We start from the raw sequence: 24,528 nt of genomic DNA on the forward strand, positions 1-24,528 counted from the left end.
AAAGGTGCCTGTTCATCTACCAACCATCCAACCAACCATCCCCGATCCTCGTCATGATAACTTCTCCATAATATATGTGCCAGCATCCTCTGGAGAGTGCCCTGTGAAGCCAGCATTCATGAATCTGAACAATTGTGATCTTTGTTCTGCCTTTGACCCACCTAGTTGTACTAGATGCCCTTGATAGAAGCTGGCCAGCCAGAGGAAACATCTCATAGGTAATATTTTGCTCTCCTGTCAGATTTTAAGCAGCAGATCCTTACCACTTGTAGGCTCTTGCATGCAACCCCACAGCTCATCCTTTTCCTCTTGCAGTCTTTGTTAACAACAGTGCAACATGACCGCAGTGACAGAAAAAAGTGTCACTATAATGCCATAAAACTTGCTGCTACTTCTTTGGTAATGGGAGTGCTTCCTCTACCACCAAATAGTATCAACATCCGTGGTATTAATCATCTCACTGGTTGATACTCCTCATTACACCGTCTGATTTAAAGCCTGGTAATTGCCAAGGTGACAAGGAGGTTTTTGTAATCTAAGAGCAGTGAAGGGCTTCTGTTTGGGAAATTAGGTTCTAGTTTGCTCTGGAAAAAATTTAATCATCTTGTTTGTCTGCTGGCATTTTGTTATTTGAGCATTTTCCCAAACTGCCATTGTGACTGACTTCTCACAGACTAGAGAAACACTAGCAAATCTATGGAAATCAAATGGGAAAAAAAAATGTTGGGGAGTTTAACTTTTCTAACATTCAGTATTTCTGTGTAGTCAAAAGTGTTACACTTGAAGGTATTGTTTTCTATTTTCAAAGACAAATGGTGAAATATATGTAATAAGCAGCTTATTCGTCTTAAACATCATCTGTTTCTGCTTTTTTTGTCATATTTTGAGTGAAAAGGAATATGTCTCTGCATTTTTATGGTCCAAGTAAATAGAAGAAAAAAGTCACTCCTTAGATGCAACAACACTGGTAAAAAAGCTCAGTAGGTAGAGGAGATAAATACACTCATTTGTATTGGATCCTCCTATTATCATGCTTCTTATTAATGTAAAAACATTCCATTTATTATTTCCTCTGCAGATATTTGTATGCTCTAGGACAGAAGGTTTGGAAGCGGTGGAAAAAACGCTACTTTGTTCTTGTTCAGGTTAGTAGTCTGTCATGAAATTTCATTAAAAAGTAGTCTTGGACTATCAATTCTCTTACGTGTGGTTTCTGGAGCCATTTGTAAATCAGTGTCTTAAGGCAACATATGCAGCACTACTGCAAGCTTCTTATAGCATAGAAACATCCAGGGTATTTTGGTCTTAATTTATATATGTAGTAAACAAAAATGTCACTGAGCTTTACATTTATATAAATGAGTCCCTACACTGAGCAATGTGTCAGCTGAAACCTACAAATTTCTGAATGAAATTGTTCTGACCTTGAAACATTCCGCTGACAGCTTTCTAGCAGTGCTCAATTTAAAACAGTTCTATTTCACAAAGTGGATTGTACTTACTGTTTCATTTATTCTATCTCAAAAAAAGATTTTCTGCCCTTAAATAAAAGCAACAATAGTTACTATTAAGAACTTTTTTGAAGTATTTTTTGAATAATGCTTTTTTTTTGTCCTTCCTTGCAATTGGGTAAAATCTTATTATGTAATCATTATAGAAAATCTAGTGTAGCCATTTTTATTGATGACAAAAATGACCTGGACTGATATTTTGTAACTTTTTGTCCAAACCCAGAACTGTAAGTATTTTCACATCCTACTCAATGGTGACGTTAACATGAGACTATTAGAACAGGAATAGAAAAGTAGATTTTAAATGGTCAAAACTGAGAAATGAACAATTTTTGTGAGTCTTTGGAAAAATCAATATTTTCTGTTTGTGCTTGTCTTCAGATGCCAGTTACAAATTTGTTGTTCTTCTGAGTCAGTTCAGAGAACACTGTTTTTCTGTGTCCTTTGTTTTGTTGACAGGAAACAGTTAAAATGTGAGTCTCCATAAATATCATACAAAGGATGAAGCCTACTAATGAGGCTTTTTTAAGAACGAAGGCTTCTAAAACTACTTTACAGAAAGCCTGGTTCCTTTTCTCTACCATTCTGTCAATCACACTCACCTGGTCTCTTTCCTACTCCTAAATAACGAAAATTGTAAGGATGTAAAAAACAAAATTCTAAACAAGGTCCTTATTAAAGTAAAGTTAAAAGCTGAGAGTATTTGCATGTTATTCTTGCTAAGCTTGATGTCAATACAGTTTTCTTCCTGACCTCAATGGGAATTGGCTTGCGTATTGATAATCAGTGAGTAATAGTTATAAGGCCGAACAGGATCTTCCGGAAAATCTACTGAATCATTTTGGTTCTGATTTTACCAAGGTCCTCTGTGAAGAGATGAGGACTTTTTGTGACTTAGTGGTTGGTAAACATTGGGAAAATTTCTGTATAGGATAGCTGTCAAAGCGTGGATGCGAAGGGAAAATAACTTAAAAGTTACAGGAAAAAAAGAAAGAAAGGTTAGAATGCTTCCTTGCCCTTCATGCTTTTCTTTCATATTCCTCCTACGGTACATCCCCCCTTTCACAAAAAGAAAGACCTTGTTCTCTACCTCTAAGCCACAGAGAACACCTGAGTTTTAATGTGCGCACCTAAGAGAAACATAGTCTTTCTGTGAGTGTGATACGGAGCCACCTGGGAGACCAGGTTATTCCAGCCAAGTTAATTTTAACTATCTTTCTTTCTAACTAACTATCAACTTTCTATGCTGAAATTGAAATGCTGTAGGAGCATATTACAGGAATTTTCCAACTGGGATGGGATTTAGAAATCTATTTCATTTTAAAGCAGCTATCTACTCAATAAGGCTATATAAAAAATACTGTGTTAAATCAATATCTACTGTCCAGACAGCTCTGACTTATTTATATAGTCCAGCGGTGATGTATACACTGACAATAAGCTGAAGTCAATACGTGTGAAATAAGCATTCGGTAATGAATATCAGTCTGTTGTATTGATATATTATTGACATATTGATGAGTCTTCCTTTATAAATTGGCTTTTAGCTTCCCTTAGTAAAATGTTAAGGCCACGAAATTCAGTTGTAAGACAGAGGCTATCAGTATGATTTACACAGGCTTTGGAAATTTAACTCAGGTGTGAAATTAGATGAATAATGTTGATTTTTCAGGAGCATGATGTGAGTAATGTGCATCTTTGTTATTGCTACACGTATTAGAAGTTGTTAGTGGTTTGTGAAAGAACAGCTCAATGTTATAGGAAGGTTACAGAGTCTGGAAATTTCAACCTCTTCATTATTTTACTTTTCTTCCTCTTACAATTCAGTCATTTCTCTAAAAGGTTATTAGTTTCAAACTGGAAAAAGACAAGGACATAACGTGTTGGGTAAAAAGCCTCAGCTGGACTTACTGTGTTTACAGTTTCACTTCTGTCATTTTAATTTCACCTGTTCTAATGTTTGAAAATTCAGTCGTTTGTTTCATGGATAATTTTTTTTGTAAACACCCCAGCTATGCAGGCTAGTTCTTGCTGCTGAACTCCTGAAGCAGGCTGCCCAATGATGCCCTTTAGCGGGGACCACAGAGTCAGCCTCCAGGTTTGCAGTAATGGTTTCTCCCAGCACAGTAAACATGGGGTCGTTCTGCCCCGTGGGGACATCCCCTAGTGACACTGCACAGAAGTCATGTCCACATTTTTGAGCGTATCACTCTGTCATGCTTGCACAGGTTGTTGGTTTTCCACTTCATTACAAAGAGGTAAAACAGCTGCTAGGTGGGTGTTCGTAACTCTGCAAAATTATGAAATTCAGGTAAATGCAATTGTAGGAAGAGGATTGCCTTTTCTCCTATCAAGGATTACTATTTAAGGTGGCTTGATTCTGTTTTTGTCTGAAAACAATGTGTTGTATATACTCCTGACTTTTGAGTACCCGTTATTCTATGAAGTATTGGTAGTAATTTCCTGAATTCTAAGGTAAAACTACCTACAGGTCCATTAACTACTAAAAGCACACTTAAACCCAGTCATAGATCTATATAAAAAAGTGTAATTTCAGATTGTGCTGGTGGTTCTCTCTATAATAACTGATAGCAGCCACCAATAACAATAAGGAAAAAGGTTTAAGAGGCTGTGAATGTAAACAAGCAAGGCGAGTTCAGTATTTCTTTATTTTGTTAAGACTTTTTTTTTTACCCAAACAAAGTTTTCTGGAGTTTTTCTATTTGTTGCTTTGGTGGAAAGACTTTAAAATGTCTCATTTTCAATAAGAAGATGAAGTGTAAGACTGATTTTGACATGAGTATCTTTTAATAAATTGTTCCTTTAAAATAAGAGAATGCATTTGAAATAGGTTTGAAAAAAAGTTAAATCAACAGCATTATAATCTCTATCTTGTTATAGGGGTAAGGGTAAAAATGTTCAACAAAGACACATAGCCCAGCTCTTCCACAAGCTGATCTTCAAAAAGATAAGGTGGCTGAAGGATTTGGAAAAAACTGGTCATCCTATGCATTTCCACAATTAGTGCCTGCTAGCTTCCTTTTTGATGGCTGAATTTGTCTGTACAATGTGGTTATATGGAGTTGTTGACACGTAAATGTGAGTGATGTGGGTGCTTGCCCAGTTATTTCATTCAACAAGATTGAGTAATTTGAAAAACGTTTTTACTGCAGTGCCACGTATCAAAAATTAAATCAGCAGGTTCCGTTTACAAGAAAAGGAGAGGAGGGAGCTCTTATGAAATAAAAGCAAAGGATTTAGAGGTGTGGGACTAACAAACAGCACCCTCCATGCTCAGGCATGAAGGCAAAACAGTTCTTGGGAACATAAACCGGGAAATACGGAGCAGTAACAGAGCTGATACGATACTGCTGCTGGGCCTAGAACAGATGACATGGACAGGGGCTGAGCCCTGTGCCAGGGCCCCCAGGGCACCACCGCCCCGACTGTCCCTGCCTGGCCTCCCCACCCTGCCCACGGCCCAGGACCCCATTTCAGCCCCCTGGGGCTCTCAGCCCCTGCCCCAGCAAAGCCTCGGCAGGGCCGGTCTCCAGCTCCCCACAGCCCTGCCCTGCCCAGCCATGGGCCACACTGAGCCAGGCCCATGTCCCAGCAAGGCCTCGGCCTGTGCCCAGGGAGGTGTCCCCTGCCTGGGGCTAGGGCTGCCCCAGTGCCCCTGGCTGGGCCCTGGCTGCCAGGCCCAGCCCTGCCAGCCCAGGGATAACTTAACTCCTTTAAATCAAAATACAGTCATTTTCTAAAATAGGCGCTATAAATGAAAGCAGAACTCTGGGCTCAAAGCGCAAACAACAAGGTAATATCCTGTCATGTACATCATGCTGGAGGACAGGCTGGCTGCTTGTAATAGTCCCTTCTAGCCTGAAAATCTGAACTTTTGAAAGTGATGGACTTTACTTATATTTTATATTATAAGTGTTTGTTTATATTTAGCTCTGTCTCCTTGGTACAGCCCACTTAAGTGAACATACTAAAGTTGATGTGGAAAGATGACACTCAGTTTTAGTTGTCTGACAGTGTCTCTCAAATCCTTATCTCCTATAAAACCTCCTTCACTTAACTAACGTGTTAATTAAACTGGAATACCTATCTTTAATTTATTTCACCTGTAGACTTCTGCTGTAGTTCTGGAGACACCAGTTCAGCCTTTGGGGCCTGATGGCAATTTTGCAGAGAGATGCTACTCTTGTTCTTTTTGCTTGTATACACTGTGTATATAGAGCGTGTGTTCAGTCGCCGTATGCTCTATATACATAGCACGTCATAATCCTGTTTCAAAAAACCCAAATACCTAAAATAATGAAATATTTTTAGAGCATTATGCAGATAATAATCACACCTTCTAGCCTTATTTTCCAAATATATCAGTCTTTACAGAGTGCCAAAAATCTTTTGCAAATAGCAGTTGAAGTCACTGGACTCGGAGGTGGAGTGTTGTGCAGGTACAGCACCAGCAAATATGTGAATGAAGCTGAAATCAGCTGTCAAAATTTTGCTTCAAAAAGGATAATTTCTGAAGTTGTAGCCAGAGCAATGAACCTAGGTAGTAGCTGGCCAAGCAGTCAGCAACTGAGATAGAGACAGTCCATCATCTATCAGACAAGCTCCTTAACTATCCTTAGATCCTTGCATAATTTTACAGATCTAAGAAATTATATTATAGTTCATAACAACTCAGTTTGCAGGTATCCTGCAGTCCTTGGGGATGACAGTTTCAAAGGCCCAAGTAAATTTAGTTCCCTTTAAGTTTCAAGCATCCACAGATTCACATTCTTTCTTCTGATCACACTCTTCATTTAAGGCTGGGAACATCTCAGTTTTGTTTCAGTGATTGCTTTTCCTCTCCCAGCTGTCACATTCATTATTTTTCTGGTCACTTTTTCTGTAGCTCTCCTTATTGCTTTCTGTTCTGTCTAGGGAGTCTTAAACCATGTGATGACAGATACTCTTCTTATTGCTTTATTATTTTTTTAATAATTGTACTTGATGAGAAGTAGCTGATGTTCATGCCAGCTGAACGCTGCTTGGCCTACAGTTCTGTATCCAGTGAGCCAAGCAACCTGGACATAAGTGTGAATACAGGTGCAAAAGATGCAGAAATTAGACTATAAAATCGCACTGAAGGTTCTGGCACTTACCATCTTTAACTAGAATTGGCCAGATTGTGTGTTCATCTTGACAGTTGCAAGATAATTGTGACACTCCTTCTGCAAATAGTACTGTTATACATAAAAGTCCTTTTCTTCCAGCTTCTTGGAATATAGGACTTTTTTTCTCACACAGGAGACCATGCAGTTTGGTCAGTACTGCGGTACCAAGTACCTTCCTTTCCAAGTATTTACCTAATTTGCTACCTTTCCATGTTTCATAAAGCAACAGCTGAAAAGACATTGCCTGTCAGGAAAATAGAGAGATATGTGCTTATGGCTTTGCTTTTCCTTCCTTTGTCAGGAAGGGTAAAGAACACGGTTTTACACTGTAAATATTTCTGGAAAAAAAAATGGGGTTTATTTCTTCAGCACAACTGAAAGCTAATTTAAACAGTGGTGCATGTGTTGTACAATTGTGGAATGGAATTCAGCAATTAAAATGTCCTCTCTTATTCAGGTTAGCCAATACACATTTGCAATGTGCAGTTACAGAGAAAAGAAATCTGAGCCTCAGGAACTGATGCAACTCGAAGGATACACTGTGGATTATACAGCTCCTCACACAGGTACTTTTCATGATTTTGAAGTACGATATGTTTGTGTAAAACAGCTGATTCAATTTGCTCGTTTTCATCTAGCAGCAAAAAAAAACCCCAAGGTTCTTTGGCAATTATTCCACTAGAATTTTCTGCTGTGAAGAATCATGCTTTTAGAAAGAAGCTTGTTGTAAGAAGAATGAACAATAAACTTACACGAAGGTTGCCTGAAACATTGTAAGGCCACATATGATACAAGGAAAAAAACATGAATTCTAGTCAGTCTTTCCCTTTTCTCTCTATTTTTGCTGGTGGAGTCATGTGGCAGTGTACTGTGAAATATATTCACAAATGATTTAGGAAAGAAGGTGAATGATGACAGTTATTGCTAAAGACAAATTACTCAGAGTAATCAAAAATAAATGTGAAGATATCAGGAATATCTGCACAAGTTAGTATTAAAATGACAGAGGGAAATCAAAGTTACACATGTAGAGAAAAATGGTTCACCTCTACTTACGCAGTGGAGGGTTATGAATTTAAGACACTTCTTTCTAAGTTGTTGAAGATTGATCTTTGGAAACGTTGGCTCAATGTTTAGAATAATTGAGAATGCAGAGAATGCTCAGAAGGTGTTTGGAAAGACAAAACAGTGTTCTTGTAAAAAAAATCCCCAGCGCAGCCCCGTTGACTGTTGTGTGCTGTTCTGCTTATGCACTTTCAGAACAAAACACTGGAATGACAAAAAGGGACCAAGGGAGGAGCAGCAACACTGATAAGAGGTGTGGAGCTGCTTCTGTTCAAGAAGAGATAAAGTTGACAGGGAATTCCAGCTAAGAAAATGATGCTGAGAAGGAGGATATGTTAGAGAAATGCAAAATAGCATATGACACGGAGAAGATGAATAAGAAATAGATTGGAATTGAACTGAAATGGAATTATGGAAATATGTTCTCCTGAGGCTTCTATATTTATTCTACTTAAATGTTACTTCTATGTATTACCATTTGATCCTTATAGCTCAAGATTTTATGATATTTCTAGGTCATAAATACCTATAAAATGTTTTAAGACACACACACCCCGACACACACACAGAGGAAAACCAACAATATGATAAACATTGATGATGACTTAGAAGTAACTTGTATTGATTAAGATTACCTTCCTATTTCCTGCTGCAGGTCTTCAGGGTGGTCGAATGTTTTTCAATGCTGTTAAAGAAGGAGATACTGTGATATTTGCCAGTGACGATGAGCAGGATAGAATACTCTGGGTTCAAGCCATGTACAGAGCCACAGGTCAATCGTATAAGCCTATTCCTGCAAGTCAAGCTCAAAAGACGAATCCTAAAGGAGGAAATGTCAACACAGACATATCTCCACTTTGTAAGTTGGCTTTCTTTTTCTTTTGTGGCTTTGGTTTTGGTTTTAGTTGGTAAAATATGTAACAGCTTCCTCAATGATGTTTAATTAAGCAGAACTCATTCACTAGGGATATGTGCCTAGCAGTTTGTTGTTAGCCAGAAGCTCTTTAACTCAGATTATTATTACCAGCAAGGGAAATCCTGACTTGCAGGTCATTATTCTTATTATAATCCATGAAAATATGGCAATTAGCTTCATATTCATTACAGTTGACCCACATATTACCATGGAGATGATGTGTGGTTTGCATGATATTTTTCAGTAGCCCAGCCAGTGTAGTGATGAATAGAAAAACATCAATCTATTCTCAGAATTTTATAGATTTAGGTCAGCTTTATCATACATTTTATATATTAGTTATCTAAAAAATGCTATGCAGACAGTACATTGTGAGTTGAAAGGCACTAGATTGGCTGCTGGATTTTGCACCCCTCAGTGTAATATTAAACTAAATATTAAAAAGTTTCAAAAAATAATCAGGTTTAAGTTCTCCCCATCTTTCTTTGAAGAAAATATTGTTTCAGAGAAAATCAAGGTAAATAGCATATATTAACCATATCTTGAAATTTTCATATAATCTCTATGAAAGTATTCTGTCATGTAGATATCTGCACGTAGGAAGCATATAGGATTTAATTTTTGTTGTTGTTCTGGAGGCTGAGTGCAATACAAGGATTTTTGTAAAAGCCATCAAATTTTTACAATGTCATATGACTGTATACAATAATCCTGCTTCATTATCATATATGCCATAGAATGATAGAAGGTAGATACATGTTTTAGACTTAACTTGGTTTGATGTCTGAAGTCTATAGCAGGTTGACCCAAAACCATTCTCCTCCGTCAGTCCTGCTATACTCAGTCTCACGGCATTCCATTCATCCTGTAATCTTTTATCATTTTGCTATTAGAAGACAATAAATATTTGCTTGTTAAACTCAGTAATAGTTACCTAAATCTTGACTGGGCTGTCAAGAACATTGAAAAAAATATAGTGTTATCTCACAAAAGCACTAACATCTGTTGAATTTTTAATCTAAAACAATTTGGAAGGGTGAAGTAACTATTCATCACGGGGCATGTTAAGGTGAAGTATTTTGTAGGATGTAAGTAACACTGCAAAAGCAAAGGTAGGGCAACAGCTGAGGAGTGCTGCTGCTCCCCTTCTCCCAGTTACCTGGATGTGGGCTGGGTACTGGGAGTTCACTGTATTCCCCTCCTGATGTTTCTACTTCATGTGCATCAGTTAGAAAATACAAAAGAAGTGACCATAGTCAGCAGTAGCCAAGGAATTGCCTTTGCTCTTGGACACAGGGTTTACACGGAAGCAAAAGCAACTAGAAAATGCTGACCACAGAGCAGGGAAAGTTATAGAAAGAAAAAGATACAAAGAACAATAGTGAATTTGGATATACTGAAATTACGTTTTCAGAGATAAAATTACTGATAGTGGTAAAGAATTAAAAAACAAGATTGACACATCTTGCTATTATCTTAGACAGTTAGGGTGACCACAGTTCTTAGGTGGAAACCATAGGAAAAATAAGGTTTATTTTAAAGACAGTTTAAGGCAAGCTCAAAAGCCTCAAAATATCATGTATTTTTCTGTCATGCTTATGTATCAACTTGTACAAGCTGATATGACTGAACTGTATATAAATCAAAAATCTGTGGTTAGTTATTATTTGCCTTTGATTTTAATATGCTTCGATGTTGGTATTTTGTAATTAATTAATAGAATTCTTTGCAATAGAGTGACTTGTGAAATTTAACTTACTGTGAGGTTTAGTCTTAAAAGAATCAATGTTTGACTGATTTCTGTAATACCTCCAGTTCTGCCTACATGTGGAAAATTGTATTATTCTGTCCTTTGCACATGAGGTATAAATGGGCATAATCAAATTTATCAGCTTTTAAGAAACTGCAAGAACTAGAGTTTACAGATATAACCTTAAATAATTTTCTAAGACTCCTGCTTCATTTACATACACTGTGCTGATTTTCTTGGGGCACAGTTTTACTCCTAAGAAGAATCTATAGCTGACCTTTTGTAAGATTTAAATACATTGTTTCCTAAGAAGTTCAGTTTGTTTCCCCTAGAAATATGTTTGCATGAAGTTAAGAGTATTTTATTTTTAATCAAGATATAACACCGAGTACTTGAGAGCTAGTGTATATATTAAGTGAAATTCATTTCCACTTTTTTCTTCTTTACTGTGATACATTTTTAATATTAGCAAATACAGTTATGACCAGAAAATTAGTTAAGTGCTTTTCTATGTATCTTTTTTCCCATTTAATACGTCATGTAAGTGTTTCCAACCAATGCAAGATCACATTGTTTTAAAGTATATCATACAACACCCCCTCCACATACAGAAAGCAGAAAACCAGCTAGGGCTTTGCAAAACAAATGCCGTTTAATAATATTCAAGCCTTGAAGGTCTGTCCCAGTCTTCCTCATCCTCTAGGAAGAAAAGAAATGCAACTCATTCATCCTGATAAAATGTACAAAAAGACCTTTCAATAGCTTAAAAAATGTAACTGTCTTTAAACTCCAGGATTTAGAGAAAAATCAACATAAGTAGATATGTTTCAACATTTTTATATATTTTGTTTGTAAAATATCTTCTGCAATCCTCAGATTCTTTTGATAGGTATGAAAAGCAACTGAAAGTTGTCATTAAAGAAAGTAAAACATCAGATTATGGTTAATATGCCACATACTTAGCTGTATTAAGTTTAATTTTTTGCTAGTAATAAATACTAACATTTCCATTTTCCATTGCCTTGTAGACAAAATTCTACCTTCCAAAGTTAATGTTACATTATTAGCTAAAAATGACAACTTCTCAAAGTGCAAGCATTCCACTAAACATTTAACATTTTTAATCAAGTGATATGTTTAAATGACAATAAATGACACTTTTTTTTTCGCAGCCTCTACTGTTTCCTATAATCTCAAGTTCAAAACTCTTTAAGAGTTTTTGTAAGCTATGGTAGAATTGTTCCTGTGATCTCCTGTGATTCCACGAACTCCTTTTGTATAAAAGAAAGTAGTAGAAAGGAAGGAGTAAGAGACTCCTTTTTTATAAAAAAGGTCGTATTTTTTGCAGTTATTGGTGCCTTGTTCCACGTAAGATAATTCCTTGTACAAAAGAGTGCTTAAAATGACATGAACAAGATCCAGCCACCTCAGAGCTGGATCAAAACAAACACATCAGGAACTCCTGAAAATAAACTAGGCACGTGAATATAATAAGACAGCCAGGGTCTGACTGATCTTTACAGCGATTATCACAAATGCAGAAAATGGAAATGTTGCTCTTGCGTGTGCACAGCAGCAGCACTCCAAAAGGCCAACCTCTAATTGATCTGAATGCACAGTCTCTTCTTGTTGGTGCTGTACGGCACTTTAGGATCATTCATGTAATTTATAAGAAACTTGATATTCTATACTACCAACGAGGCACTTGGATCAAACTACTGTTGTACTTGTCCAGCTTCTAAAATGAATACTAGCCAATTTCTTCATTTCTGAGTAAAGCAACTTGGTACTGCACTTTTGTAGTACTAAGCAGCTCCAAAATAAAAGTGAAGACAGGCTAACATCAGCAGTGATCAAGAGAAAAAGACTGCTTTTCACTTCCACTATGCTGAACAAGCGTGCTGTAATGCGAAGGACAGAGTATTTAAGGATGCATGATTGTAGAAAAGCCAGAAGTTTCCCAAGGAAATGAATGTTTCATGGAAATGGACAATTAAAAATAAATTCATCTCATAAAGGTGCAGGAGACGATCCCTTTCTTAATGAGCACTGTATTAAGAGATCTAGTCATATAGTTTGAAAGGCTGCTGAAGTGATGACCACTGTTAATAACTAGTTCAGAACGAAGGAGTAACAGCAGCATGTGAGGGGATTGTCATGTCTTAATGAAGCAACAAAAAGCCAAAGATCATTCTGGTCCTACACCACCATGAGTTCAGAGATGGTCTCTTTTTTAAAATATCTGCAGATAAGAAAGGAGAGAGACAAATAATGGAAAACCAAGTGAGGTTAGCAATCGTTTGATCTGAGATGTAAATTTTTCCAGATCTCTATTTTGGAATTATGTCACTTATCAAAAGAGCTCACAAAAGGAAAATAATTTGAGATTTTGCAGAGACCAATTATAACAGTCGTCATAAAAATGCTGTTTAGAGCCCATGCACTAAACATCAAATCCTGTTTATTAAGTAGCAAGGGAGTAGCAAAGGGAGTCAAATACACTGGCCATACATTGGTATTACAAGCCATCAGTCCAGTCACAGCAAAGTTGAAGACATTTCCAAATGAAACATCCATCTAACCAAAAGAGCATCACAGAGGGAGCTTGTAGACAGTCAGATCACCTGAGTGGAGCAGTCAGTGTTGTGTCATCAAGAAGAAAGTGCGGGCAACTTGCCAAATGAAGAAATGCTGTGGGATTAGTCATGAAAATATAACATTAACATTTTCAATCTATTTGGATATACTGATGATAAACACTATAAAATTTCTCTCCCTATCATAGTTTAATGATATGGGAATAAATTATGGATTTCAGATTTCTTTTAAATGTTATTTGTGTCACTCTCAGTCTTTGAACTGGCTCCATCAGAGACTCTGTGGGAAAACCAGAATATGATTGATATTAAGGTACTGGTGTCATAACACACAAGAAATACCACTGCTTAACCTTATGGTGGCATTGCTCAGTTTCAAAATAATTGGTAAAGCAGTTCTTTTAAAATAGTTCTGAGGTGTTTGTATCTGTATGTTCAATTAATTAAATATTTTAGAAACAAACAGAAATAAATGATATGTTTTCATCTGACATAGTTTTCTCAGCAGGTTTGTTGGATATCCATCATACACTTTGACACCCGGAGAAGTGGAGTAACTCCACCCTCCCTGCATGTTCCCTCGTTCCCCTTCATGTCCCATTCCTGCTTGCCTCCAACTACCCCCATCTCCCTTTTAGAAATAAAAGGTTAACGCTGGCCTCCACCACCTTAGGCAGGCAGTAAGTCACCTTTATGCTCTCAGTCATGCTACTCAGAAAGATGCAAAAGCTAACTACTATCCTCTTCAAATCTGTCCTTCAGCAGAACACTGGCGGTACATCAGTGTGCTGTCCCCAGCCTGACGCTCAGGCCATGTGGGCCATGCTGCTTTCTCATATTCTGCCACTTTCTCTCCATCTGTTATTTCATTGTCTGATATTTAAATGATAAGGTTCTGGGGGCATAGATTGTCTCTTTGGCCTGTATTTCTAAGCATGTAGCACTTTGGAGTCCTGGTCAATGATCAGGAGTCGAAATGTTCCTGACGTAAGCTGTCACTATCTCTATGGAGTGGCACTTGAAGGAATGTAATACGTGTCTTGCCACTGTCTTTTGCAAAGAGCTTGTGCACCTTCTTCTTCATCCAACCAGTTCCAGCCTCTTCTGTATCAGAGTCATAGTTCTTACCCTACTACTCACAGTCTCTAAATCTTTTTAATCCCTACAATACCAGATTTCTTGTCTCTACCTGCTCTTCTTTCCTGCCTGCCTGAATTAGTTCAAATTGCTTCTATGGTGCTTAGGCTCAAGCAGGGATATCACTGAGAGCCACAAAAGGGAGGAGGTTACCACTTTACAAGGCCAATTCCTGTAGTTAACCCTAGCATAGGAAATATATATTTGCTTCTGGGCTGGAATGGGGCAGAGATGCCTATTGATTTGGTTATCACTAGGAACCACTTGAGCATGTGCCATAAACATGGAATTCTTGGTAGTCACTCAACTCTGCGGAGTCACTGAGGTTGTGATTATTTTTATAGCTTTGCAGCTGGGCTAAAATTGGAATTCTTTTGCAAAGATGGCAAAAGGCATATTCAGGATGCTGCTCTGCCAAAATGAATAGTCTTGTCTAAAAGAGCACCCAAAGAATTTGTTAAAACTCCTGCAATAGCTTTTGTAAGTTTTTACCGTGGTTTTAAAATATATATATTTGTCCTACCTTCATCCTAAAAAAATTGATAGTTTATTTGGCTAACATTTTGCAAAAGATGAAATAAATACACAACCTGAAATAGACAGTCTAACATGGAAATAGCAGTGAAAACAATGAGTTTGAGTTAGAGGTAACTTGAAAGCAGAAAAACAAATTGCATTAGGAAGGGAAGGAAAATAATTGTGAAAAAGCAGAAGTATTTTATGCTTCAAAGGTCTCCCTGAATATCTTCCCAATATTTCCCAAGATTGAGAAAGTGTCGAGAATAAAATTGAATTGTATTTTTTCCTAACTGTATATCACAGTATAGCACTCTTTATGTCTCTTGCATTTGCATACAGCTTCAACAGGACGTCTAAAGCTGATTTGTGGAGGAATTAGAAAAATACAATCACTTTAGTGATTTTTAAAAGTAGGTTGCTGAATAATTTTTAAATCACAGACATATAACATTTATGAATTCTTCATAATCTTTGATCAAGTTCTTATATTTTTTTAAAATCCATTTTGTTTCAAAAAGATTTACCAATTATCTTGTACATGTATCATAACTAAAATAAAATGTAATGTATTACACTAGATCTAATTTTCTATTATTTTCCGCTTGCCTACAGCTGGCAAAGGTAAGTTTTTAACTGTTTTTCTGTTGTTAGAATATATTTGGTGGCAGATCTTCTGTTACTTTTTGACAATGTTATTTGTCCTGTTTTATTCATTTAAAAAGATGGTGATCCATCATAGATCTTTCCGTAGAATTAGATCTAGGAAGTATATATATTTTTAAATTGTATTTTTATTTATTTTGCCCAAATTATGTAATAGCAGATTCTGCTTTCACAAGCCACGTTGTATTCAGTGGGTCGCCTTATACATTGTGATCATCTAGATGACTCTGTCACAATGTTGAATGTTTCCTTTGCAACATCCAGTCTCCTGATTTCAAAATACTTAATTATTTGTCTACTTACACAGATTTTCTTTTAAAAAAGGAGAATCTTTTATGTTTACGTAGTTAACCAGAGAAAAAAATCAAACCGCTTAAAGTAAGAAAGATTCAGCTGTGTATAATTTGTACCTGAGACCATTTCTTGTCTGTAATCTGTCTTACTTTAACTAATAACCCAGTAAATCAGATATCTGTATAAGAAGGAAACCTTACAAGAAATGTAAAAACCAGTTACTTACACATTAAACCAACTGGGTTTGGAAAACTTTTATCTGTGTGTGGATTTTGGAAACTATAGATAACTTCACATTGTAGTTTAGTACTTTCAGTTATGTAGTTGTGTTGATATCAGTTTTTTATCTTTGAATTCATGTATTTAAAAACATTTCAGACAGCATTTCATGTACCTATGTCAGAAATATGAGCTAAGTTTGTCATTAATGATAGGCTAGTCTAATTCTCATGGAAATATTGTTAATCTATGTAATCACATATGCTACTGATCTTTAAACCATTAAAAATATCTGCTGCTATTTCTCTGGGATGATGGTCTCATACCTTACACCATCGATGTATTGTCATACTGTTTATTTGCTACATCCACCTTGGTGAAATCTGTCACATGGATGTGACTCTTGCTTTGACAATGCAAAGCCAAGTGATATGAATTAGTTTCTGCATCTTTCCAGGATGTGATGCTGCAGATCCTTCAGCTTGAATTAAATAATTCTCCCATCCACAAATACAGCTGAAAGTTGGACTTGACATGGATCAATATGATCTGGGGCTAAATTTCTAAATGTGACTGATTATGTTAGCATCATGCCCACAGATCAATATTGAGTTTTATTATGAACCTGACTCTATAATTGGGTTTAATCAATAAACTTTTGTGTCCTTTTCTTTAGAAATTTTAGGTTTGTACTATGCAGGTTTTCAAAATTGCATTTAGGATACACTTAGATCTATACTTTTCTAGTAACGAATATAAAAAGACCTAGGTCTGAATTTAAAGGAACAAAGAGCTAAGACCCTATTGAAAGGGGAAGTCAATTTTTAAGTTGATAGGACTGTTCACCCCAGTACAGTCTATAGAATCCAAGACAGCTAATGTGCTAATACATAACTAGTCCTTTTGGGCACTGTAAGGCTTTTTCTGTCCATACTTGATAGATAATTCACATTGAGGATTTTGACAAAACATAGCATTAATGAAAGCAATCGCTAGAGCTTCTCTTTTGATAAACCCGCGGGGTTTAAAGGCGTTGAAAGATGCAGTCTGTGAAGAACAATAAATTTGGGCCTTTGATTGAAGTGCCATTTGGGATGGTATGTTTTCTCGATGTATTTACACAAAAATGCTGCTCCCTTTTTCACTACTCTTTGCTGGAAGGTTGAAGGAGCTCTTTGCCATTACTACATTAAGGTTTGTCTCATTAAAAGCTGAGGACAAAAAGAAGGCTGGAAATGACCTAGCTCAAGCCAGTGTGTTCATTTCTGCTCCAGTTTGCCATTTGAGAAGTAGGCTGCAAGCCATGATGAATATTTCTATGAGTGGTACTTTGATCTGCAGTAAAGATGCTCTTTCTTATCTGAAGAAATGAGTGTATAAACCTTGTCTTTTTGCAATGGAGGGAAGGGTATTTATTTGGTTAATTTACTAAAATTAGAAAGAGCACCACACAAAACCAGGAAGTTGTAGAACCTATTTTTTTCCTACTCATAACATTGTTTTGTAAATTGTAAAATTTGAAGAGCTCCACTAGAAAACCATGGTTTAAGAGTTATTTTAATGTGCTACGTTGTATTTTCAGGTAGCTGTTTTAAATTGTTTTGTTTAATCTGTCAGTAGGTAGAAACTGTATTTTTTTTCACTGTTACACTCCATAGATTGTTATGATAGAAAAATAATATTATTTTCAGATGAAAAAACAATATTCTATAATTTCACCTGCAAGCATCTACTTATGTAACTTGTTTCTTTAAAATATTTTCAAGAAAGTTTATATACAGACACTTATATAAGGTGTGTACACTTGTGTTCGTAAATCTGCACACACACTCACGTGTATTGTTCTGCACATTTTTCCTTTGTATGAACAGATACAGACCGTGGTCAGAAACACGGCATGGATGAGTTTATTTCTGCTAATCCCTGCAAATTTGACCATGCTTCCCTCTTTAGACTGCTTCAGAGGCAGACCTTGGATCACAGATTGAATGACTCCTATTCTTGTTTGGTGAGTACTGACTGGAAGATGGATATAAAGAAGTGAGAAATAGTTGTTACAAAGTAGTCCTTTCTTCCTAGTTCACTCAATAGCTGCGGTTGTACTTGGAATAAAGGGTCCAATCGATTGGTTTCAAATTTGAAAATTATACACTTGCAAGCTGCTGATGTGCCACTCAATAGAAAGCAGAGAGACCCAAACTGTCTCTGATTTTATCAGATGAAATTTATCATGTCCTCTATGGAGGTTTGAATAAAAACAGAAGGTTTTGATAATGGTAAGAGCTCCTATGGTAGGATTTACTGACACCTGTACAAGCATTTTAAGGTACAAATACAGTCGCCTCACATCAGACATTTTCACCTAGCTTGTAATTCTTCATTCCGCTGTGGTGTGAAGAAGGAAAAATGCCAAAAAGAAGGGAAAGAGAATCACGAACAATACAGGTATATGGGCATATATGTATTACCTGAATTGCAAAAAACAAATGGGAGTATAATTATTAAACAAAAACAAGTAAAGCGTGATGTTTTTCACACACAAAGACAGCTAAAAAAGATAAGATAGTGGCGTAACATGCATCCACATCTGTAGCTGCAGTTTCCTTTTCCTACTTAACGCTTTCTATTCTGTGCTTTGTGGGGCTAGGAGTTGAGGGTGGGGCTGCTTCTGGTTTTGTTTTCAGGAGGGAAAACCAGCAACAATCTTGTGGAAGTCCATCAGATTATACACACTTGTTAAATAGGTTTGTGTGGGTCAGACCTCATAACTTCCTGAGGCTTTATTTCTCACTTGATACCACGTCTGAAATAGTGATCTCTCACTGAGGACCTAAAATGCCTCATAGCACATAATTTTTTTCACTTCACTATCCCAATAGCAACAAAACCTGATAACTTTATTGTACTTTTTTTTCCATTGATCTGACTAGTCATGTAATACAAAGATAATGATGGGGGGTTTTGGTTTTTTTGCAAGTGTAAAAAAGAAAAAAAATTATTTGATGAGAGTTGCTTCCTTTTTAAACTGCTACCATATAAGTATGTATAGAAAAAGTTAAAGGACTCATTTTCTGTCTGTGGGTTGCACACTGAATCAAAGAAGAGGCCCGAAGGTACATCTGTACAAAGTAATTGGCACTCAAAGAGAAAATGGTTAGCTTTCTAACAGTGCATTGGGGTCAAAATCTTTTTTTATAATAATAATATAGTAAGACACTTAATATAACCTTGAAATCAGGAACTTTTAGAAGAGGTTAGGTGAAATACTCAGTGCTATAGCAACCATAAAGCAGATGCAATTCTTATTCTTCTTTCTAAAATGCAGCTTTTAATAAGTAGAATGGGTGATAGTATATTGTTAAATTGCATATTTAACTATATATTTTAATTAAAAAAATTGGGAATGTCAAGGTAGCAATAGAATACGTGAACATATAAGGATGATATTTTCCTGAGCAGCTCATTTCCTATCATTTTTAGAAAAAACGCATCCCTTTATTTTAATAAATATCGAATAACCACACATGCACTTGTAAAAATAAAAACAAAAATGTGTAAGAATTAATATTAAGCACAATTCTGTATTAAATTACTGTATGACCTAAACTTCCTTAATTTTACACTCTTCTTGGTATTGGGAGCTTCTTTTTTTGTTTTGTTGGGTTTTTTTCAATTACACAATAAAAAAAATGCAGTTATCTAATGCTCTGCATATAGTTGTTATGCGTTTGTGAGACTTATGCATGGTATGGGAATGAACAAGGGCAAGGAAGGCACATTTATATGGATAAAACAGATCTCTCACAGAGACTGAAGTTAAAGTAATGATTTCTTTAAAAAATTGTATTCTTGTCACAATTTTCTCCTATGAGAACATACAGAAATTTTAATAATTATTTCCTTTTGTACTGAAAGGCATTGACATACAGCATTTTGTCATGTTTTCCATAAAAATGTAGAGACAGATCAGTGACAATGACAACGTATTGGCAGAATATCAATCACACTAATCACTGTTTATTGTATCTAGGAATAGCATACATATTATTGCAGAAATTCAGTTAAAATCCCTTTTCTTTTTTCTTTCAATGGGATACCGTATTGTCTAGCAAACACTGTGTAAACTACCTGAGCCATTGCAAGATGACTGGATATTAGTTTAAAACACTAAGTGCTGTTCTGGGTGCTGTAGTAAAGCTAAGTGTTCTTTACAAACAGTTGAAGCTCTTTAAAGGCAGTGGAGACATTGACTTCAAAGAAATTAATCAGGAGCAAATAAATTTATGAAATAACTTTGAGGTGTTCTTGTTTGCAAATAATATCTTAAATTCAAGAGTTGAGGGAGAACGTAAAATTTAAATTGCTGACTCATGCAAGTCTTTCGGCAAAGCTAAAACACGGATGATTTAAACCTGATGTGAATATATTTTTAAGTATTGTTTAATAGTGCTTTGACTGATACTTTGTATAAATATTAAACATCTGAGCTTGCAAAAGTATTCGCAAACAATAGGGAAATACTGGTCTTCAGCTGCTAAACTGATGCTATAAATTCATGACTTGCAAAATCATTCTGCGTATCCAAGCTATTTGTATATTTGAGTTCAGTTACTCTTTGCTCTCTCTTAACCATTTGACAGGGGTGATGAGTGGGGAGTATCACCACAATGAAGAAAAGAACAGAGGAAAATGCTTACTTAGAACAGCTATGCAGTAGCTGTGGTTTTCCAAGGCTTATGCTTTTCTCCCTACTGCTTTTTGGAAGCTAACTGTGGTTTTTTCATATTGGCACGCAAAGCAATCAAGAGTCTTCTGTTTTACATTTTTACACCAAGAGTCAATTATTTTTTTTTACACTCTGGATTCACTCAAGGAGTCTCTACTTTGTTCATGTCTGTGTTAGGGTTATGATGTTCTGGTCTCATCAAGACTGTGCCCGAGTAAGCCCTCAGTATGCACCAGAATTTCTCATTATTATTTAAGGTCAGATCATACTCATCTTATTCAGGTGGCTTTTAACAAACTGCCTAGCTTTGTATCTCTTTTCTGGTATCAGTTGTTAAAAAGTGGTTAAAAGTGCACGTGTGTTACATATGACACAGGGTTAATGGTCAAATTGTGGTTCTCACATTACAGTTGCAGCCACAGGGAACTGACCATCCAGAAACTGTGTTTTAACTGTCTGTGTTAATGTCGCTCACCCAAACATTCTCTCGTAGCTTACAATTAATAACTTTAATAAAATTAATTATTTTTAAGTGTTACTTTATTTTGTATTAGGTTTTGGTATAATTGAATCTGTACCAGACTTTGGACGTAGTAGCATGGTTTTGTAAACCATGTATTTCATAGTGGTGTTAAATGAGAACTGCAAATAGTTTCCTGACATTTACTCCTTTCAGCAAGAGGGCTATTGTTGGATCTAGCTTCCAGTGCCATCAGCATTAGTCAGATACAAATCATCCTAGTATAAAAAGTTTGTGTAATGCACATAAAAATATATGCTTCTTGTTCTTTGTTTGATTTAAAAGCTGTGAGTGGGAAAAGAAATCTCAAAACGTTGTGGGGTTTTTTGTCTTTCTCTTTCAGGGTTGGTTTAGCCCAGGTCAGGTCTTCGTATTAGACGAATACTGTGCTCGCTACGGAGTGAGAGGCTGTCACCGCCATCTTTGCTATCTCAATGAATTGATTGAACATTCAGAAAATGGTTCTGTCATTGATCCAACCTTGCTCCACTACAGTTTTGCATTTTGTGCTTCTCATGTTCATGGTAACAGGTAATTTAATGGTATTTTTTTAAATTCGTAGCCTTAGGATTAAGCAAAAGTAGTTACAGGCTCTTGCATTCACCAGGTAGGGAAGTCGCACATAACAGAAATCAGTTCGTGAAAGTTTCTTCAGGGGTATTGGAGGTTCCATACAGATTACTACTTAAAAAAATAAAATAATCTCCTTTCAGTTTGTATTGTCCCAATGTAGTGTGTTTTCTTGGGCATTGTATACACAGGCTGATTCAAGGCTAAAGGATCTCATCCTATTAAAAAGGTAGTCTTCTGCATTCTGCATTTGTGTTGTGTTAGTGAATGGTGCTTCCAGTGAACGTTTTGAAGAATTTTACATTTTAACAGAAGCTTTGACTCTTTTTCTACAGTCTGTAGCTTGGCAACTAATCATACTATACTGAGTTCTTCTGGCTGTGCTACCACAGGGAGAAATAGCATGTATTGGGAATGTGTTGCGTGACCCCAGCCAAGAAGAGCTAGGACACTTCTGGGATTCTTTCCACTAAAGGGGTAGGCTGCTTCAGGAGCTGTTGCTCACGGTGATGCTCTTGGGATGATGTCTTCCTTCCATATGCACATGACAAGCTTGGAAAAAATTAAGTTGTTACTTTGCTATGCTAAGCACGTTCTTTAAAAGAAGCTTTTGCTTCATCTTTATCTTATTACAAATTGTGAGGGAACTAGCTATGCTGTTGAACAGCAGGTATTGGAGGTAGGATCATTGGATAGCTCAGGTGGGAACGGACCTCAGGGGGTTTCTAGACCAACCTCCTGCTCGAAGCAGGGTCAGTTATAAAGTCAGACCAGGTTGCTCAGGGCTTTATCCAGTTAGGTCTTTACCCAATTTGAACCTGTCTTATTTCAGTGTAGTTACATCTGTTGTCTCTTGTTAACGTCCCAGTAGCAGCTGAGGGTCTGCCATTCAGTCCCCCTAGACACCACCTGTTCTCCAGGCTGAACAAGCCCAGGTCCCTCAGCCTCTCCTCAGAGCAGGTGCTTTGGCCTCTCACTGTCGTAGTCGCCATACACTGAACTTGCTCCAGTTTATCCATGTCTTCCTTGTACTGGAGTTGGGAGTGGGGCAGGCAATCTATCAAATTATAGGACAACATGCATTAATACCCTACTGTGCACACTAGATTTGTAGACTGCTATAGGCAATATATTTAAAAAGTTCAAAAATACCGCGATGGTGTCAGTAAATCCCCAAAACTGAACCCTGGTAGGGATCAGGAGAGAGAGAAGTTTTCTTCCCAACACTTATGCCTATGTTGCCTTGCAACCAGTTAGTCACAGCGGTCGTTTTACTTGTCCTCGAGCCAGTGAAGAAGGGGCAATCATTTAAAAAGATACTGTTTCTTTCGTTGGCTCAGACAAAGCCTCATCTGTGAGAACAGGAGCTGGGCATTTGTGGCCTGAGTGATTTGGTAGCGAGAGATTAACCTTATGTAATCCTTGATAATAATACCCAAAATCAAAATGTTTTTGAATGTGCCTCAAATACACTCAAGAGTCTTAATGTTCACACTGGTAAATTAGGAGATTTTATGGCTTTTACTTGGTAACCTATTCTCTGTAAAAGCATGTTTCTTTTGTCAGTTCCTGAAGAACCTGACACATTCATATTTCCTATTGAGTCTAAGTCTTTGTTGTTTCTAGCCTTTTTATTACTGGTTTCAACCTAACAAGACAAATATACAGTGATAATTGCTCAAACTTATTTCAAGAATTCAAAAGAAAGGTAGATAAATTTCTTTTTATTTCATAATTTAAGTGAAGGACAACGGTGCGTGCAGTGCATGAAAATATCTCAGGGAGCACATCATTTACACAGTGGTAAGCACTCTGTTTGTATTCTGTCTATTCCTTCTGTACAGATATTCTCTGAATAGCATTATGAGTGTTTTAGGAATAAAAGAAGTGTTGAACAGAGAGGGTCTGACTAGAACTGAGATATTGTAAAAAGGAAGAAAAAAGAAACATGAAGAAAGAAGAAAAGTAAGTCAAGGACAGAAGCAGACACACTCACTGAGGATGACAGACACACATATACGCACATAATACATCCACTCATTCATCTGCTGCAGCACTAAGAAATAGTAAAAGGGAAAAAAGAATTTCACAGACAATGCACGACAGGCCAAAGTTCTAGGCTGATCCTTGGCGTTATACATCTTAGTTTTGTAAGTCAGGCTGAGAATTAGAAAGACCACACAACAAAGACAAAGAGCGTTATACTCTGGGCATGATGTATTCAATTTATATTTCACTTTTGCTTCACAGAGGGATCTTAGACCTTCCACTAGCCTGAGAAAGATCATCAAAAATGATCTTGAAGTCAGGTGATGGAGGAGCATGTAGAAATGCAGCCGTATCTGTAGTTCAAATTATCAATTTCTTTTAGGCATGAATTTTAGAGTAGCAGGCAATCTAGTGACATCAGTCAAATGATCAGATAAAGGTGTCACTCATCTTCATTTCTGGTAGTCTGGTGAGGAGAAACTCAAGCGCAAATCAGAGCAAATCTACAAAATATACCAAGGCCATACCGGGACATACGCTGAGCACACCAGTGGCTACATCTGATTTGCTAAATGAAGCTGGTGAGGAAGCTGAACCATACAGTGGACTCGAACTGTCCAGTAGTCATAGACACTTCCTAAGATGCCAGGCATGATTGTGGGATTGCATGTACTGAATACTGCTCCCAGTAAACACTACGAACAAGGCTGAATCAGTTTTGACTCTTTCCCTTCATATGTCTCCAGAACTCTTCCGTCAGATTTTGAACCCTCGGGTATCCCCTATGCTCTTTTGATGCACCCTAGGACTTGAAATATAAACTCTGTTTCATGCTGCAGGCTGTAATGCTCTTGCAGTATGTAACACAATAGCCATTGCTTTAT

The 24,528-nt window shown here is 36.8% G+C and overlaps 1 protein-coding gene across 12 annotated transcripts in view; it reads left to right on the forward strand.

Annotated features, from left to right (window-relative positions):
- The window catches only part of CADPS2 (calcium dependent secretion activator 2), a 321,334-nt gene that overhangs the window by 197,565 nt on the left and 99,241 nt on the right, over positions 1 to 24,528 (forward strand). For all 12 annotated transcript variants that reach the window (XR_012588637.1, XR_012588624.1, XM_074597183.1 and 9 more), the window contains exons 9-13: positions 1,079 to 1,145; positions 7,137 to 7,245; positions 8,400 to 8,603; positions 17,711 to 17,847; positions 21,429 to 21,616. Coding sequence is in view for 10 of the 12 variants with exons in the window: in XM_074597183.1 (XP_074453284.1) it covers positions 1,079 to 1,145; positions 7,137 to 7,245; positions 8,400 to 8,603; positions 17,711 to 17,847; positions 21,429 to 21,616 (705 nt within the window). In the remaining 2 variants the exon portion in view is untranslated. The remainder of the gene's footprint in view (positions 1 to 1,078; positions 1,146 to 7,136; positions 7,246 to 8,399; positions 8,604 to 17,710; positions 17,848 to 21,428; positions 21,617 to 24,528) is intronic.

The sequence above is a fragment of the Larus michahellis genome, chromosome 1 (assembly GCF_964199755.1).
Source record: "Larus michahellis chromosome 1, bLarMic1.1, whole genome shotgun sequence".
Taxonomy (NCBI): domain Eukaryota; kingdom Metazoa; phylum Chordata; class Aves; order Charadriiformes; family Laridae; genus Larus; species Larus michahellis.